This window comes from Portunus trituberculatus, chromosome 13, assembly GCF_017591435.1.
Source record: "Portunus trituberculatus isolate SZX2019 chromosome 13, ASM1759143v1, whole genome shotgun sequence".
In the NCBI taxonomy this organism is placed as follows: Eukaryota; Metazoa; Arthropoda; class Malacostraca; order Decapoda; family Portunidae; genus Portunus; species Portunus trituberculatus.
In genome coordinates, this window is record NC_059267.1 from 8,424,281 (window position 1) to 8,444,280 (window position 20,000).

At 39.7% G+C, this 20,000-nt stretch overlaps 1 protein-coding gene across 1 annotated transcript in view; it reads right to left on the minus strand.

The window, feature by feature from the left end:
* LOC123503222 (organic cation transporter protein-like) overlaps nt 1–18,646 on the minus strand; it is a 26,481-nt gene extending 7,835 nt beyond the window's left edge. Inside the window, exons 1-5 of the mRNA XM_045252777.1 lie at nt 18,480–18,646; nt 15,586–15,810; nt 13,597–13,732; nt 13,213–13,396; nt 1,031–1,134 (exon numbers count right to left, since the gene is read on the minus strand). Of these exons, the coding sequence (XP_045108712.1) occupies nt 1,031–1,134; nt 13,213–13,396; nt 13,597–13,732; nt 15,586–15,799 (638 nt within the window). The 5' untranslated portion in view covers nt 15,800–15,810; nt 18,480–18,646. The remainder of the gene's footprint in view (nt 1–1,030; nt 1,135–13,212; nt 13,397–13,596; nt 13,733–15,585; nt 15,811–18,479) is intronic.
* Between the last annotated feature and the right edge of the window lie 1,354 nt (nt 18,647–20,000).

Here is a 20,000-nt window from a genome sequence, read left to right on the forward strand (position 1 = left end):
AGAGAGCGAAGAGTTTCTAAATATTGGCCTTGGATCAATTTTTTCTTATTTCTGCCTACTGTTGACTGACCATGAGTGACCTTATGCTGCCAGGACCTTTGTTATCAGTCCCTTGCGCCCTTACCCTGCTAGAGTCCTTAGTGGGTACCTTAACACTTACAAAGGTATAGATATGCAGTGCCACAATCGTCATCTGCGTGTCATACATGTTCATGAGAATTTGATTATGATTAATGAACCCACAGTTTGCCTACGTGAAATGTTTTGATTCGCAACAACTCATGTCATAAACAGGATCTTTCCCAATTGTCCCTTCCCCCTAATTATTGCTTAAACCAGGTGTGGGCAAATTACGGCCCGCGGGCAGCATGCGACCTATCAAAGAAACTGATGCGGCCCGACAATTGTTAGTAAAATTGAAAGAGCAATTCAATAAACAACGCTAATTAGTATTTTGAGTATTTTATTTTCTTCCGGCAAGTGTGCACATGCGTGTGAGGATGGCTTTTTCTTTAGAAGCCTTTAATTTTGTATTTTAAATATTAATGATTTTGGGTTAATATATGGTGATTATTTTTAATGCGGACCTAGCACTGAAAAGTTTGCCCACGCCTGGTTTAGACTAATATGAAAAGATGATTCCGTGTATGTAATCAATAATTCTTCAATCTCTGAAGCCAAGAATGAAATATACACATTATACACTCACAATGATGTGGTACTGTAAAAGAAGTTCCCTCTTTCAAACTTTTAAACATTTTCATCGGTTTTAATTGACCTTATGTTTCATATGAAACAATTGTGTCCTTGTATTATCATTTTATGCTGGATAAGGGACACTGCACATTATATTGCTAGGGATGACTAAGCGATGCAGTGTTGTGTTAAGGCCAAATCAAGGTGTTACTGTCTAAGGACACTTCTACTGGCTGTTTTGACTCACACTGACGTTCATCAGAGTAATAAGGGGACTCATCCACTAGCTAACTTCAATCATACAAAAACAACAGTAGCACAAGCAATACATTACATATCAAAAAGGTGGCTTGAGGAAAGGCTTCCTAAGAGGCTGCCCACGAAGGTCGCTGCCTGCGTGGTGGAGTACAGGTACCGTCGATCACACACCAAGTCCCACTGCAGCAGAAGTACAAGTATACGGTGTGTAGCATACGATGATTTCAAAACTATCCTCCTACGACTTTTATCCTTTTATTTGTAAATTTATCTCGTCACTTATATTGCTGCGTGATAGACAGTCCTGTTCTTCTGCTAAAATCTATTAGCATTGGTGTTCCTCAGCGTTCTGTCACGTCATCCACTTTTTTCCTTGCTTGCTTGCTTATGGTTGTCCATCGCTAACGATGACGACGTTTCTCCTTCTCGGGGAGAAGGAAGAGAGACCTGCGCAATGAAAGGATTTAGGTGACAGAGAGGGTGCGCATTCCTCAATACCACACTCTTGACCACCCTCAACTGGTGCTGGTGGCATGATGGATGCCAGGACGACCAGCGGCTGAGAATGGCTGCAGGAGATGGCCGGTACTTACTGGTAAACCAGAAGCACCGCCCTGAAAAACGCCTCCCCCCCGGCGCTGCTGGAGAGCCCACAGTGGAAGACTGTGGCTATCCCAGACTATCATTTAACCAATGACTGGAGAATGCACAGGAGGTGGAGACATGCAACCTCCAATTCCTCGCCTGGAATTCTCCAGCCGAGTACCCGAACGCAGTTTAGCCGGCTGAGTGACGCCGTTGCCCGGGGTGTGGCCGCTGCTGTGCCCAAAAACAGCTACTGGGAGCCATGCGTTCGAGCTGGGGTGTACGTGGGGACCAGGGTAATCAGATCTCCCGTGACATGCCGGGGCGCACTTTTTTCCTACTGCTCATAGAGTTACATAGTTATATAGAAAAAAAAGGCCACAATAGAACATAAGGTTTTCAAAAGGTAATGTGACTAGAACTACCAAAATGATAATGGAAGTAAAGGACAGCAAAGCAGAAAGCTTTCTCCTCAAGTTTCACCCTCTCCAGCATAAGCCGCGCCGTGCAGAAGAACGGGTCTGAAATAAATACTTAATGTGGTTAGAGAGGAAAAAATCTGAAGAAAATTTTAGAGGAAGGAATGAAAATATATGAAATGCGATGTGCCTACTTCCTGGAGGCAATGAAGTTAATCTCTAATAAACAGACGCTCTTAGCCGCTGATTAGAGGCAAAATATTTGTCAAGACGGTGTAAGGTGTTGCAGTCTATTACGTCTCGAGGAAGGCCACCGCCTATATCAACTACACAGTGGAAAAAGAATACATTTTTTGATTCGTGATATTTAAACAATTTGCCGATAATAATCTACCGCTTTATTTTCGTCATACTGCTTTAGCATATCATAGAAAAAGTCTAAGAAGTTCGTCAAACAAGAACGTTTGTTGCGAAAGCCCTAAACAAGTTGCTGTCCCCTAAGTGTTTGACGAGTTTATATCCTTTAAGTGTGTCAAGCATTTTGCACACAAATAAAACTAAACTAATTGGCCAGTAACTGCATGCTAAAGATCTATTGCCTTTATTGAAATTCGGAGTTACGCTAGCAAGCTTCTACTCATCAAACATTTTACCGAACTGCAGGGATTTACTGAATATCAAGGTCAGTGGTTTGACTAACTCACATTCTTCTTTTAAAACTTTTATACTGGTGATACTTGGGACATAGTTGCTATGAATCTGGGCTGCTGGCACCGTAGGGATATTACTGAGGTCCTCTATCGTAAACACTGAAGCAACGAAAGTGTTTAAAATGCTACTAATTTGGTGTTCATCATTGGTGAAATCACTTTCGTCAGTCATGGGTCTTATACGTAATTGAAGTGTAATTACTCTCTTCTGCCTGACATAGCTATAATGTTCCTTTGGATTCGCCTTACTCTGTGGATCTTTTGCTATACTTAACTAACTTCTTAGCTTCACGTGTTAATTCTAGGAATCTAGTACGCTCTTCGCTGTCAATGATGTATTTAGATATATTATGGACGTCCCTCTTAAAGCGCAGGCATTCAGCTATTTGTCTGTCCCATCACTTGGGCTTAACGTTTTGAGTGGCACGACGATATTTCGTAGGTACACATTCTTGTACTATTTTTAGGTATGTATTGGTCAAAAAATTCCATTGAGACATTGATATCTGTGGTGATTCTAATCTATATGGTTAAACACTCATTCAAGTTTATAGGAATTAGCTTTTCTGTAGTCAGGGACTTCGTTTTCATTTGTCTCATTAGTCATGAAGATGATTGCTCGGTGGTCGCTATTAGAAAAATCCTCGCCGATGTTTAGATTTTCTACTAGCTCCTCATTTGTAGTAAGCACAAGGTCAAGAACAGAGCTATCATGTGTCAGATTTTGTATAAATTGAGTAAGTTAACTTTTTCTTAAGTTATTACGCAGGTCGTGTCACTGGCGTGAGGTGAGTGATAGTCTACATCCAACCATGACTTTGTTGCGCCGATTGTATCGTAGTTTCCTGTGAACGTTGTTTCCTCTAACTATGAAAATGTGTTACGCAAGCTAGGAGCGTTCACCAATGATCTACGCAACTTTTTTTTTCTTTCCACTCCACCTTGCCCTTTTCCGCGTCTTCTCATAGAGGTCCAGTCCTTCAGATTGACGAAGGGAAGCCATAGACTGTCGGACTGTAGATCAGTCTAAAATTTCTGATGGAGGCAGAATAGACTTTAGTATTGACCACTGCCTCAATAAATTAACTCCTCCATCCATTAATTCGACACATTCTTCCGGAGTAGATGTCACATGTATAGGGACGTTCCACTCCTACCACTTTTCTAGACAGAGTGCAATCAAAAGTATAATTTCTTATTAACTCCTCTTTTCTAAATAAATTATTATCTTCTGCCTCTCTCTCATCGCCGCTATACTGTATCTCTTACTGTCTTCTATCGTTATTTTCACGCTAACTGTCCTTCTGATCTACCTAACTGCATGCCTTCCCTCCTCCTGTGGCATCACTACACAAGACTTTTCATCTTCTCTCACCCTATTCTCTCCACCTCTCTAATGCAAGATTGTATATAAGGACCTTTCGTTTCGTCTTGTATCTTACAGTGTCGCATACTCGTAAGGGAAGCAAGGTAGGGAGATGCGTCTTCCTCTCCTTCTCTCCTTCCCTCCCTTTTCACACCAGGAGTTTTCACTTAAGTAACCGGTTTCCCACACCTTAAGTTAATAATTTTCTTGGTCTTTAATAACACTGTTATTAACACAAGTGTTGGGAAAGATTGCTCTTTAATCAAATATTCAAAATTTTCAGGTGTAAAGTTCTCTACAATTAAAGCAGGTGAGAAGGGAGCAGAGAGGGAGGGACCGAGAGGGATGAAGATATCCACTTCCTCCCTCATAGAAGATGCAATTGGCGGCGACACAAAGGATACTCAGAGAAAGTTCTTTTCCTATTTCATGCAATTTTTCATGGAAAATCTGAAACCACCATCATATCGAAGTATTTTAGGTTAAAAAAAAAAAGCAAGTTTAATTTCAAGCACAATTTCAACGTGGCTGGACAAAACGATTATAGTAATCATCAATGTGTATTACGAGATGTCGTTCCTTCCTGTACTTGTCATAATTATGTGCTCTGCTCTTCACCTTATCAAGATTGAAACCAATAATTGAATAAACACGGCTTTGTCTGTGGATGTTAATATGTTAATAAAATTCGCCCAAAATGTGTAATTGTAAAGTAGAGTAAAGAAAAGAAATGCAAGTATTTCAAGGGAAATTAAGTTTCACTCAGACTACGAGCCAATCGGGAAGCAGTGCTGCCAACACGAAACGAGTCTTGGTGACATTCTGTCTCTGAACCTTGGAGTAAAGATGAGAGGAGAGGCTATGACGTCACAAAAGTGAAGCCGCTAAGCAACGCCCCCTTTTCGGAAGTCAATCCAAAACATCTGCCGATGATACCCACGGAATTCACCCATTTCATCATTTTGCAATTATGCCGGCTTGCTCGGCATATGGCTGCACCAGGAGTGACAATGGACACATAACGTGTCACCGGTAAAGAGTACAGATTTTCATTGCCAATCACCACATGAAATGCTAGAAAACTGGGTTAGATCAAGAGCGTGCCGAAAAGTCACGTGAGATTACATGACGAATTATTCCAAGAATTTCATTAGCAGTTCATCTTCTGTGAGATCCACACGCAATTAAGCTCAAATAAAGTATTACAGAGTTCTATATTCATCATCAGATGAGTAGCAAACAGTTACTATTAACTATAATACGTGATGAATGATACGATAAATCTTGACGTGTCTGTATGTCAGACATTTCTGCTACAATATTCCCTTTTTGACTGAGAGTTATAGCTTACACAAACAAACAGTAATCAACTTACTAAAATATGCAGTTCTTGTTAGCTTCATACTTAATATTAATATAGTAATTTCCCGAAACACTGAATATTTCTGCAGAAACTGTTGGAGTAAGAGCGTCTTGAGCCCAAGGGAACTCATGAGACAATTATGGGACAATCATGGGTCCCTCTTAATCCCCGACCAACTTTATTTATTCATTCATTTATTTTACTAACTGCTACATTTTTAGGTCTAACTATTTGAGGCCTCCATTTTAATGGCCCTGGTGGCCTCCAGAAAAGTCATTTCAGGGCTGCCATTACCATCCATTCCTTAATCAATCCACCACATGCAAATAATATTGTACTCAACTTATATATATATATATATATATATATATATATATATATATATATATATATATATATATATATATATATATATATATATATATATATATATATATATATATATATATATATATTATACATGCATCTCCATGATTGTTTGGTGATTGCATGAGCGTTGTGGGAACGTGAGGGAGGGGATGAGCTTGGAGAATATTACTCAAATAAACCGAGCATAGTACAGTGGAACCATGCGTGCTTTGGGGTCCGGGGGGTCTCCAAGCGCACGGGTTCGAATCCTGTCCACGGTGTGAGTGTAGATTGCGGTGGCGAGTGGACATGTGTGTATTTGGCTGTTGTTTTTATGGTTAGCGAGTGGTGTTTGTGCTTGGTGTCTGTGTGTGGTGCTTTTGAGTGTTAGTGAAGTGAAAGTGTGTACTGCAAGTGTTAGATTACAGTGAAATAGTGGTTAGAATCAGTGTTTGTGAGTTAAAAGTATTTTGGTAGAGCGAAGAGACTAGGCTTGTAACCGTCAAGTTGACCTTGAAAGAGGATTAATTGACCTCACTTAGGCCCCCCACCACCGCGGTCCCCCCACCCCGCCGTCACCAAGTATTTTATTTGTTTGTTAGCTATTATAGTTTCTTGTGAGTTAACAGATTGTAAATTAGTATGGCGGTAGCTACTGAGGTATATCAGAGTGTGACTGAGTGCGTGAAAGAGAGTGTTGAGGTGGGATTGGGAGAGTTTGTTGTGTGTGAGATGTGTGGGCATGACAGGAAGGTCGTTGACTTTTCTGAGTGTATGGTGTGTAGGCTCAAGAGCGAGAATTTAGTTCTTTCTCTTGAGCACCGAGAATTGCGAGAGGAAATCAGAAAGCTAAGTGAGGGGAAAAGTGCGAACGAAGTTCTCATCTTTGAGTTGAAGGAGGAGGTTAAGAGGCTTGGGGAGGCAGTGGAAAAAATTAGGCAGGAGATCAGTGTTAGGCCGAAGGTTGGACCTTCTGAGGGCGACAGGGTGGCTTGGCCCTCTGTCGGGAAGAGCAGAGTGGGGAAGAGGGAGCAGGCGAGCCAGACTGGGAAAGATAGTAGTCAGGATGGGCAGAGATGGCAGGTTGCGAGGGAAGGAAAGCGGAGGCAGTTAGGGAGGATAGGACTAAACCTGTTGAGTGTGAAAATAGGTTCGGTTTGTTGGAGGGGAGGGGAGAGTGAGAGTGGAGTGAATGAAGTGGTTGTGGTGAGTGAAAGGAGAGAGAGGGGGTAGAGGAGAGGAGGAGGGTTGTGCCTAGCACACCTCAGGTGTGTGTGGTGGGTGACTCTCAGGTTAGGTATTTAGATAGCACTTTCTGTGGGAAAGACAGGGATAGGAGGACGAACGTGTGTATGCCTGGTGCAGGTGTGAAGGCAGTGAGGTGGAGGAGAGAGAGTTGGGGGATGGAGAGGGAGGGTGTAGTAGTTTTGCACGTAGGTGGGAACGATGTCAGAGCAGGTGGGTCGGAGGAGTTAGTGGCAAGATTTCGGGAAATGTTAGGCAAGATAAGGGAGAGTGGTAGGAGGTGTGTAGTGTCAGGAATCTTGCCTCGTGTGTATGTTAGCAGGGAATGGTTGTCTAGAGCCATTGGTGTGAATGATCGGGTAAAAGGGATGTGTAAGGATGTGGGTGTCAGCTTTGTGGATGTATGGGATAGGTTCTATGGGCGAAGGGATTTGTATGCTAGGGATGGTGTGCATCTGAGTAGGAAGGGTGTGGATGTGCTGAGTGGATGTCTGGAGGGGAGTTGGGATGGAGTGTAGGGGTGAGGTAGCAAATGCATTCCAGAAGAAAGATGTTAGACATAAATTAGATAGGATAAACAGAGATAGTGAAAAGATTAGGAAAGATTTCCAGGTGCAAATAGGAGAGAATAAGATTAGGATTCCAAATAAGGAGACAGCATCTAGGAAGGTAGCAGGACTTAAATGTTTTTATGTAAATGCCAGGAGTCTTAGGAACAAGAAGGACGAGTTATCTAGTTATATAGTTGAGGAGGACTTAGATGTTGTATGTGTCACAGAGGCATGGGTAAATGAGGAAAAGTTTAGGAAAATAGGAAAGAATATGAAGTAGATGGATACATTATGTATTTACACCAGAGAATTGGTAGGATAGGTGGAGGAGTAGTTATTTATGTAAAAATCCTTCATTTCCAGTCAGGTTAATGGTATTAAGGTAGATAACAGAGTAGAGTCCTTATGGCTGGATGTTAGAGTAAACAAAAGTAAGGTTATTAGAGTAGGAGCTTTTATAGACCACCTAACCAGTCAGCAGATGTAGACAACCTTATGGTAGATGAGATAAATAGGGGTGTACTAGTCAGACAATTATCTTAGGGATTTTAATCTTAAGTCAGTAAACTGGGAGAGGATGGTAGGAGATGCTAGTGAAAATAAGTTTATGGAAAGTTTTCAGGATAACTATTTAGTGCAGATGGTAGATAAACCTACTAGGGGGAGGAAGGTTTTAGACATAGTACTAACAAATATTGAGCATTGTTTAAAGGAAGTTGAGGTAGGAGAGACTTTAGCAAACAGTGACCATCATATAATTAGATTTATCATTAATTCCAGTAGGGATAATATAGTGAATAAGACTAGAGTCCCAAACTATCAGAAAGGCAATTATGGTAGGTTACGTCAGTTATTAGGAGAGGTAAACTGGGAAGATAGTTTTGGAAATAAAACTGCACAGGAGATGTGGGATATTTTAAGGTTGTAGTAAAGGGTATAGTGATGCAGTGTATCCCTTACAAAGATATAAGGCAGAGAAACAGGAAGCCATTATGGTGGACTCATGAGATAGGTAGACAGATCAGAGAGAAGAAGAGGCATAGAGAGTTGCAGAAAAGTGGGAAGATGTAGATTTGATTAGGTACAGACAGGTCAGGGATGATTTGAGTAAGGTTATAAAAAAAGTAAAAGGCAGGCAGAGATAAAACTAGCTAGAGCTGGGAGTAAAGATCCCAAAAAATTATATAGTTATTACAAGGTCAGTGATAAAAGAAATAAGGATAGGATTGGACCACTCAGAAAAGATGGTGTAGTAGTGGATCAAAATCAAGACATAGTAGAGTTATTGAATGAACAATTTTCTTCAGTATTTACTAGGGAAAGAATAGGAAATCCTGTTACAAACAGTGCGACGAGTAGTTTAAGAGCTTTAGAAAATATTGATATAAGACAGGTGGCAGATGGAGTTTAATTCTAAAAAGTGTCAGGTTATGCATTTAGGTAAAGACAACACAAACTTTAGCTATGAGATGGAGGGATGTTGGCTGCAGGCAGTAGAGGAGGGAAAGGATTTAGGAGTAGTGATAGACAGGACTATGAAATTTTCAAAGCAATGTTTTAGAAGCAAGAAATAGGGCAAATAGGATCCTGGGTTTTATAAATAGAAATGTTAGTTATAAAAGTAAGGAAGTGGTGCGTAGCTTATATAATTCCTATGTTAGGCCCCATTTAGAGTATTGCATACAGGCCTGGTCACCCCATTATAAGCAGGATATCAACATGTTAGAAGCAGTTCAGAGAACAGCAACTAGGATGGTACCAACATTAAAGCGCCTGGAGTATAGAGATAGATTAAAGGAATTAAACATGTTTTCATTTGAGAGGAGATGTATAAGAGGGATATGATAGAGTTATTTAAAATGTTCTCAGATACAAACTACATAGATGTGAGATCTTTCTTTACCTTAGAGGAGGGAAGTAGGACTAGAAATCATGGCAGGAAGATTAGAAAGCAAGGCTGCAGGTTAGATATAAGAAAATATTTCTTTAGTCATAGGGTGGTAGACTTCTCGAATGCATTGCCAGAGAGGGTTGTAAATAGCACTAGTTTGACAATGTTTAAAAACAGATTAGATAAGCACTTAAATTTATTAGATTTATAATTATGCATAGCGCTGCATGATAGTTTTTATTTACTATAGTTAAACAGTTTAATTTACTATAGTTAAACAAGACATGATCCCCATGTATGGGGATCACAGATTGTAGAGGAATTCGCTGCAGAACTTAGCCATGTTAATGGGCCAAATATTTAGAATTAGTATATAATGTATTGTGTACTTGTAAGTGTACCTTTAAGTACTGATGACGAGGTCGCTGTGCGACTGATACAGGATAACCTAGATGGGCCCTGGTGGCCCTTTGTTATCCTATTATTTATGTTATGTTATGTATGTTAGGGTGAGCTTCCTCACTCTGGGCAACAGTTTCCTAGCGGGTGGGTTTTGAGATGGGAGGTACCCCAAAACGTATCCCTTTTAGCCCATAAATTCCCATGAAAAGTCCACATAGTACATATATATATATATATATATATATATATATATATATATATATATATATATATATATATATATATATATATATATATATATATATATATATATATATATATATATATATATATATATATATATATATATATATATATATATATATATATATATATATATATATATATAAACTTCTTGAGGTCACATGAAGTATTTGTTAGGTATATAATAGTCGATTTGTTTCTTGTGCTCTGTTCTGCGTATTCTAACATTAACTAATAGTAGCATTGCAAACTGAAATTATTGTGAATGTTAAGACAACCTATCACGAGTTGTCTCTCGCCATCCACATATTGTTTCTCCTCTTTTCTTCAAAGTAGCAACCTCTTCTCTGTAAATTTAGTTTCCTGGTATATCATAGACACTCTACACCCTACTCGTATTCCTCACCGTCTTGGAGACACGCCCAACATTCTTGATCACTTACCCACCTCTAATCCTTCTGTTTATACTGTTACCCTATATTCTCTGTTGGGCTTCTCCGATCACAATCTCATTTCTGTATCTTGTCCTATTTCTCCAATCCCTCCTCAGGATCCCCCTAAGAGGAGGTGCCTATTGGCGTTTTGCCTCAGCCAGTTGTGGGACCTGAGAAGGTATTATGCTGATTTTTCTTGGAATGATTACTGTTTCTGTATCAGAGACCCATCTCTGCGTGCTGAACGCACAACAGAGGTGATAGTGTCTGGCATGGAGGCGTACATTCCTCATTTTTTTCTTTCAACCTAAACCTTCTAAATCTTGGTTTAACACAGCCTCTTCTAATACTAGGTATGATAGAGAGGTTGCCCACAAAAGATATTTGAGTCTTCCATCTCCTGAATCTCACACACTTTATATTTCTGCCAAGAATCATGCCAAGTCTGTTCTTCAACTTGCCAAACACTCTTTCATAAATAGGAAATGTCAAAATCTTTCAAATTCAAACTCCCCTCATGATTCCTGGCATCTAGCTAAAAGCATCTCCAATAACTTCACTTCTCCATCTTTCCCTCCTTTATTTCATCCTGATGGCACCACTGCCATCTCTTCTGTCTCTAAAGCTGAACTCTTTTCTCAAGCCTTTGCTAACAACTCCACCTTGGATGATTCTGGGCTTGTCCCTCTCTCTACTCCTCTCTCTGACTATTTCATGTCTTCAATCAAAATTCTTCGTGATGATGTTTTCCATGCCCTCGCTGGCCTAAACCCTTAGAATGCTTATGGACCTGATGGAATCATTCCTATTATTCTCAAAAACTGTGCTTCCGTGCTTGCACCTTGCCTGGCCAAACTCTTTCAACTTTGTCTATCGACTTCTACCTTTCCTTCTTGCTAGAAGTTTGGCCATTGTTCTCCTAAATCTATTAATAGTGGTGTTCCTAAAAAGGGTGACCGTTCTAGTCCCTCAAACTATTGTTCTATCTTTAATCTCTAAAGTTTTTTAATCTATCCTGAATAGGAAGATTTTTAAATATCTGTCGCTTCATAATCTTCTATCTGATCGCCACTATGGCTTCCGTCAAGATCGCTCTACTGGTGATCTTCTGGCTTTCCTTACTGAGTCTTGGTCATCTTCTTTTTAGAGATTTCGATGAAACTTTTGCTCTCACATTAGACATATCAAAAACTTTTGATAGCGTCTGGCATAAAGGTTTGATTTCAAAACTGCCCTCCTACGGTTTCTATCCTTCTCTCTGCAACTTTATCTCAAGTTTCCTTTCCGACCGTTCTATTGCTGTTGTGGTAGACGGCCACTGTTCTCCTAAATCTATTAATAGTGGTGTTCCTCAGGGTTCTGTCCTGTCACCCACTATCTTTCTATTACCCATTAATGATCTTCTTAACCAAACTTCTTGTCCTATCTACTCCTACCCTACACCTTTCCACGTCCTTTCAGAGACAACCAACCCTTCAGGAAGTCAACAGATCACTCAGGGACGCCACAGAATGTCTAACTTCTGATCTTTCTAAGATTTCCGATTGGCGCAGAGAAAATCTAGTTTTCAATTCCTCAAAAACTCAATTCCTCCATCTATCAACTCGACACAACCTTCCAGACAACTATCCCCTCTTCTTCAATGACACTCAACTGTCTCCCTCTTCAACATTGAATATTCTCGGTCTGTCCTTTACTCATAATCTTAACTGGAAACTTCACATCTTAGCTCTTGCTAAAACAGCTTCTATGAAGTTAGGCGTTCTGAGGTGTCTCCGCCAGTTTTTCTCGCCCCTCTAACTGCTAACTCTGTTCAAGGGCCTTATCCGTCCTTGTATGGAGTACTCTTCGCATGTTTGGGGATCCACTCAAACAATTTTATTAAATATGGAGGAATCAAAAGCCCTTCTTATCAACTCGTCTCCTCTGATTGACTGCCTTCAGCTTCTTTCTCACCACCGAAATGTTGCATTTCTTTCTATCTTTTATCTCTATTTTCATGCTATAGCTTCAACTGATCTTGCTAATTGCGTACCTCCCCTTCTCCTGCGTCCTCGCTGCACAAGACTTTCTTCTTCCTCTCATCCCTATTCTATCCATCTCTCTAACGCAAGAGTTAACCAGTACTCTCAATCACTCATACGTTTCTCTGGTAAACTCTGGAACTCCTTACCTGCTTCTGTATTTCCGTCTTCCTACGACTTGACTTCTTTTAAGGGGTAGGTATCAAGAAGACATTTGCTCCCTAATTTTGGCTAACTCTTTACTTATCTTTTAGAGAACCAGGTCTCAAGTTGGCTATTTTTTATATTTTGTTGCCCTTGGCTGGCCTTTTCTCCAGCATTAAAAAAAAATAAAAAAAACAAAAAAACATAAAATGCTACATCGGTGTCAGAGATGAAAAGTTAAGTAGGTGCTCAGCATAGATGATAAATGTGCAAGATTTAAAGATGACATTTGTTAAGAGAGCGTGAGTAAACATTTACTTTTCATAATACAAAGGATAAAGAAAGGGAAATTTTTATGTTTTTCTCCGCCCACTGGCTTCGCCCTCCACTGAAGAGCGGTATGCACGACAGCCTCTCCACTAATCTTTCCTCCAAGCTCTGAACAGACTGTTGGCTGATGCTTGTCATATTTCTCGTTAAGGATTTCAAATCTATAACAATACAAGAGCCTCTTTGTTTCCTTTACCACATACCTCAGTGACGGTGGTCGCCGCGTGCTGACTGTGGTTAAAGGTTCGAGCAGGACAAGCAATGACAGCTTGCGTGTCCGTCACTGCCACAGAGAGGTTGGCCATGGCAGCTTCATAGCCCAGTGCAGCAGCAGCATTGTAGTCATAGTCCCTCATCACACATTCTTCATACTTTCCCGTGGCATTGCTGCAAACAAAATAAGATTGTATATAACTAATCAAACCTTTCAATTACTTTGTATTATTATATCTGAGAAATAAAATGTCTACATAACTCCATCACCATTCACTTTTAGGTAATCCTTTGGTCGAACTTCTCAACAAGTAGACATTGCAATGTGACACTGAACAGTTGATAACAAAGACAATGAAGAACAGGAAGCTTACTTTATGGGAATTGCGAGAGAAATTATTTGTTCGTCAGTCCAGTTAGCGTCGAGCAGTGGCTGTACAGAGCACCAGTGGTCAGGAGTGGCGCCCAGGAATTGGTAAGTCATGGAACTGGTTGGGGAAGCAATATTTCCTGCAAATATCAAGAATATTCAAAATTATTTTCATTTTTTGCTTACTTAACGTTCATAGAATTTTTCTTTTATGCATGAGACTGCCACACACAGAGGGAGAGCCAGAATGGACCAAATAGCCCCTCTCACTGTAATGATGAAAACACAGAGAAAAGATTCCTAGTCAGCGGTGCCCCGCACAAGAAAAAATAATAAAATAAGAAAAATTTTAATACTAATAAATGCAGAAAGTGAGACATGTGACATGATGAGAAGGATTCATTGCTGGGGATTACTAGTAGCCGTCACAACCTTTCTTTTTCATCTAATAATTATCTTACAGCTCTCAACTGACTGAAATTATTAACTGATGCTCTCAGTAATGCACAAAAGTAATTGAAACAGAGTACGTACTTATAGTCAGCAGTTTGAATGATATATTTGACAGTAGAAAAAAACAGTGCTCCGTCTTTTCAAGAATTTCAGGGGTTTTTTTCATGTTTAGCATGAGTAAGTTAAGTTCTAAAGAGTTTTGAAGGTTTTTGCACTTTCCCTGACAATGGTGACAGTTGGCCAGTGTATTAACGAAGACAGTAACACTGAAAGGAAGATTGATTACACCTGCTGGAGTATGTAAGTCTGGTGTACTGAACGAGGAAACCAGTGAGGATACAGGAAGCATTACCAGCACTGCCCCATGTTAATTAGCGTTAAACATTTGCCTCTGGTCATGAAGTTATAAGAACATCGAGACATCAAAACACGTGACATACGGTAATTTAGAAGTATCATTGGTACTACATCTTACTAAAGAAATGCATGTAAAGTAAAAGCCAGCTATAAAAGCTCACACATGATTGATTCTTATATCAGCAGCACCAACAAGATTAATGAATTCATACAAATATGTACTTAGTAGTTTTCAATGCCTCCATCTATCAACTCGACACAACCTTCCAGACAACTATCCCCTCTATTTCAATGACATTCAACTGCCTCCCTCTTCCACATTAAATATCCTCGGTCTGTCCTTTACTCATAATCTTAACTGGAAACTTCACATCTTAGCTCTTGCTAAAACAGCTTCTATGAAGTTAAGCGTTCTTCGGCGTCTCCGCCAGTTTCTCTCGCCCCTCCAACTGCTAACTCTGCACAAGGGCCTTATCCGTCTTTGTATGGAGTACTCTTCTCATGTTTGGGGAAGTCCCACTCATACAGCTTTATAAGATAGAGTGAAATCAAAAGCTTTTTGCCTCATCAACTCCCCTCCTCTGACTGACTGTCTTCAGTCTCTTTCTCACCGCCGAAAGGTTGCATTTCTTTCTATCTTTTATCGCTATTTTCATGCTAACTGTTCTACTGATCTTGCTAATTGCATGCTTCTTCCCCTCCTCCTGTGGCCTCGCTGCACAAAGCTTTCTTTTTCCTCTCATCCCTATTCTGTCCAACCCTCTAATCATGCAAGAGTTAACCAGTACTCTCAGTCATTCATACTTTTCACTGGTAAGCTCTGGAACTCTTTACCTGCTTCTGCATTTCAATCTTCCTACGACTTAACCTCTTTTATGAGAGAGAGAGGTGTCAAGACATTTGTCCCACTCTTTTGATTAATTTTTTCATATCTTTTAGGGAGACTGCAATTCCAGTGGGCCTTTTTTTTTCTAATATAGTTTCATTGTCCTTGGCAGTTCTCCCTCTTACATAAAAAAAAAAAAATCTAAATCGGTGCTGCAAATGTTTGCAAAGTAGGTGTTACTAAAACTCTAGTTTGGTGGATCTGGCCCTTGAGTGGTAAAATTCCACTTCCTTATTCTCTAGCTACACACACAAAAAGACATAAAAACAGACAGAAATGAGGCAGCGCAGTACTCACCCAGAGCACATATGGTAATAATAACAATATTCCACCGCCCACGAGTGCCAACATAGCCCATCAGCTCTTCAAAGGTGCTGACTTGGGTCACACTGCCGTCGCCGTCCACCTCCTGCTCCTGGTAGAGGCGGTCTTCTGGCGTGTCATGACTGTTATCCTGCGCAGCCTTGTTTCCCGTGTTCCCTTTCATCTCCTGAGAGGCGCTCCCTCCCATTCTCACTCCGTCTTGGAAAATTACATAGTATTTGTGGTTATTTAAAATTCAGATATTGTTACTATTTATATGTTGAACACACTCAGGCAAAATCTTGACAAAACCAACTCGCTCAAGAAAACTTATAACAAAGACGCAACCATGATGTGTTCTTTGTATTTCATAACAAATGGTTAACAAACATACAAATAAAGTTCCTTCTCGCATCTTTGTAATGCAAAAGAACATAATAATAAATCACATAATACTTTCCCATCTAATACTTCTTTATAAAAGAAAAAGACTAGAGAAACAATACTGAAAATAACTTACGTATAGCACTATAGCTAAAAATGTTACCCATTAATTTTAGTTGAGAATTATAGAAGAATTTAAATGAAGGGGGTACTAATGCAATAAATTAAACCTTGCGGTAACTTACAATATTTAAAGACTCAGGTACATATATGTTCTTAATACTTTCAGTAAAAAAGGCTACTGGTCAAAGGCAAAATAAGAATTAGAAAAAAGGTCTACATTACCAATTCCCATAAGATGTCAGATAGAAAGAGCTTAATTCATAAGGAGTAAATAAAGAAGCAGGTATAGAGTCCCAAAATTTACCAGAGAAGGGGATGAATGACTAAGAATACTGGTTGACTCTCATTAAAGGTGGACAGAATAGTGATGAGAGAAAGAAGAGTCTTGTGCAGCGAGGCCGCGGGAGGAGGGGAAGCTTGCCGCTTGCAAGATCAGGAGAGTAATTAGTGTAAAATTAGCCGTATAATATAGTAAGAGACGTAACACAGCAGTAATGAGATAGTTTAAAGACAGTCACCTAGAGGATAAAAATTGATCAGACGAAAACCTTTTGATACCACCCCATATAAAATAGCGGTACGAGTTGGAACTCACACACACACACACACACACACACACACACACACACACACACACACACACAGGGGGATGTGTGGAACCATCCAGCAACGAACAGAAAACTGTAATACAAAGCAATACAGTGCAACTAATTACTCCGTCAATATCAAGGAGAGTTCACTGACTCCTGTCTGGTGCGCCGCTCTCCCCTCTACCGTTCAGCGTAACATATAACATAACATAACATAACATAACATAAATAATAGGATAACAAAGGGCCACCAGGGCCCATCTAGGTTATCCTGTATCAGTCGCACAGCGACCTCGTCATCAGTACTTAAAGATACACTTACAAGTACACAATACATTATATACTAATTCTAAATATTTGGCCCATTAACAGGGCTAAGTCCTGCAGCGAATTCCTCTACAATCTGTGATCCCCATACATGGGGATCATGTCTTGTTTAACTATAGTAAATTTCTTATAAAAACTATCATGCAGCGCTATACATAATTATAAATCTAATAAATTTAAGTGCTTATCTAATCTGTTTTTAAACATTGTCAAACTAGTGCTATTTACAACCCTCTCTGGCAATGCATTCCAGAAGTCTACCACCCTATGACTAAAGAAATATTTTCTTATATCTAACCTGCAGCCTTGCTTTCTAATCTTCCTGCCATGATTTCTAGTCCTACTTCCCTCCTCTAAGGTAAAGAAAGATCTCACATCTATGTAGTTTGTATCTGAGAACATTTTAAATAACTCTATCATATCCCTCTTATACATCTCCTCTCAAATGAAAACATGTTTAATTCCTTTAATCTATCTCTATACTCCAGGCGCTTTAATGTTGGTATCATCCTAGTTGCTCTTCTCTGAACTGCTTCTAACATGTTGATATCCTGCCTATAATGGGGTGACCAGGCCTGTATGCAATACTCTAAATGGGGCCTAACATAGGAATTATATAAGCTACGCACCACTTCCTTACTTTTATAACTAACATTTCTATTTATAAAACCCAGGATCCTATTTGCCCTATTTCTTGCTTCTAAACATTGCTTTAAAAATTTCATAGTCCTGTCTATCACTACTCCTAAATCCTTTCCCTCCTCTACTGCCTGTAGCCAACATCCCTCCATCTCATAGCTAAAGTTTGTGTTGTCTTTACCTAAATGACCTTTACCTGACACTTTTTAGAATTAAACTCCATCTGCCACCTGTCTTATATCAATATTTTCTAAAGCTTTTAAACTACTCGTCGCACTGTTTGTAACAGGATTTCCTATTCTTTCCCTAGTAAATACTGAAGAAAATTGTTCATTCAATAACTCTACTATGTCTTGATTTTGATCCACTACTACACCATCTTTTCTGAGTGGTCCAATCCTATCCTTATTTCTTTTATCACTGACCTTGTAATAACTATATAATTTTTTGGGATCTTTACTCCCAGCTCTAGCTAGTTTTATCTCTGCCTGCCTTTTACTTTTTTTTATAACCTTACTCAAATCATCCCTGACCTGTCTGTACCTAATCAAATCTACATCTTCCCCACTTTTCTGCAACTCTCTATACGCCCTCTTCTCTCTGATCTGTCTACCTATCTCGTGAGTCCACCATAATGGCTTCCTGTTTCTCTGCCTTATATCTTTGTAAGGGATACACTGGATCACTAACCCAGTCACTTCCTACGTCATTCGTTCATTGACTCAGCACTGTTTCCCCAAAGGTGACAAGACAGTTATTTACACTACATCAAGACAGTCTTGCACATACACACACACACACACATACATGAGACAGAGGACAAACCTTGAACTCTAAAACTCTGTTCAGTTCCAATACACTCTCCTCCACCAAACGGCTGATGAAACTGAATGATCAGATCAGTTCAGTTATCACACCAAGGTGTCCCAGCGCGGCGTGTGATGGAGTATGTTGCCCCAAGGGGCGCGCGTGAGAAAGTGCCACTGCCGTGGATCGGATCAGTTCAGACCACAAGGCTACGGGGCACACAACGCCACCTCACGCTTTTTTTTTTTTTTTTTTACACTTGTGAGCTGCTAGAAATTACTCTCTCCTCTTTCTTGTTTGAGTTGACTATGAATATCTCCTATCCCAAAATCCTCTCTCTCTCTCTCTCTCTCTCTCTCTCTCTCTCTCTCTCTCTCTCTCTCTCTCTCTCTCTCTCTCTCTCTCTCTCTCTCTCTCTCTCTGCAACTTTATCTCAAGTTTCCTCTCTGACCGTTCTATTACTGCTGTGATAGACAACATTGTTGTTTTCCTGAATCTAATAACAGTAGTGTTCCTCAGGGTTATTTATTCTCACTTACTATCTTCCTATTATTCATCAATGATCTTCTAAACCAAACTTGTGTCCTATCCACTTCAACGTTAATGATACCATTCTACACTTTTCCACGTCTTCTGAGATACGATTAATTTTTCTTTAGAAAGTAAACAGATCACGCAGGGACGCCACATAACGCCTGCCTTCTGATCTCTAAAATTCCCGATTAGGGCAGAGAAACTTGGTGCTGTTCAATGCCTCAAAACTCAATTTTTCCATCTATCAAATCGAGGCAAACTTATAGAAAACTATTCGCTCTTCTTCAATGACAATCAATGATTAGATGCCTTTTATGTGAACAGTGACATGAAATAACAATTCTTAATAAGTGCTCGAGAGAGAGAGAGAGAGAGAGAGAGAGAGAGAGAGAGAGAGAGAGAGTATAATTCAACATAGTCACTAAACAATAAACAAATATGTAATCACTTTATTTGAGATCAATCTTCAATCCATCTTTCACCTAATATACAGTGTACTTTTTCCTTTTATCTATATGCATATCTATAATTACATGTGTATATGATCTGGTCCAGCTATACGTTCAACCCAAAACAACTTCCCACTTCTCACCCAAGTCCAACGGAGCAGGAAAATAACGTATAATCAGATTTGTATGCATGATTTGCCGACTAGATCCTGGTGGCACTGATTGCTATAACTGTTGAGCCTTTAAAGGTAATACAAAAGGCGGCATCCAAACATGAACAAAAAACGGAAAATAAGAAGCGGTCCCTGGCCATTTCTATGTATTTTTAATGCTAAACTGGTAATGTTTTGGGTGTTAAGGTGGGTTCACACGTGTCAATGTGGGACTGAAATTGCCAGTCAATAGAGTTTCCGACTGAATATCGGTTCCTAGCAACCAGAGAAACCAGTTGCAAAACAAGACCGACGTCTTGGCCTTGTTCAGTCGATTCGTTTACGTTATGACATCATAGAGAAAGGTTTGAAAATGTGGTGTTCAGATGTAGAGATGATGAAGG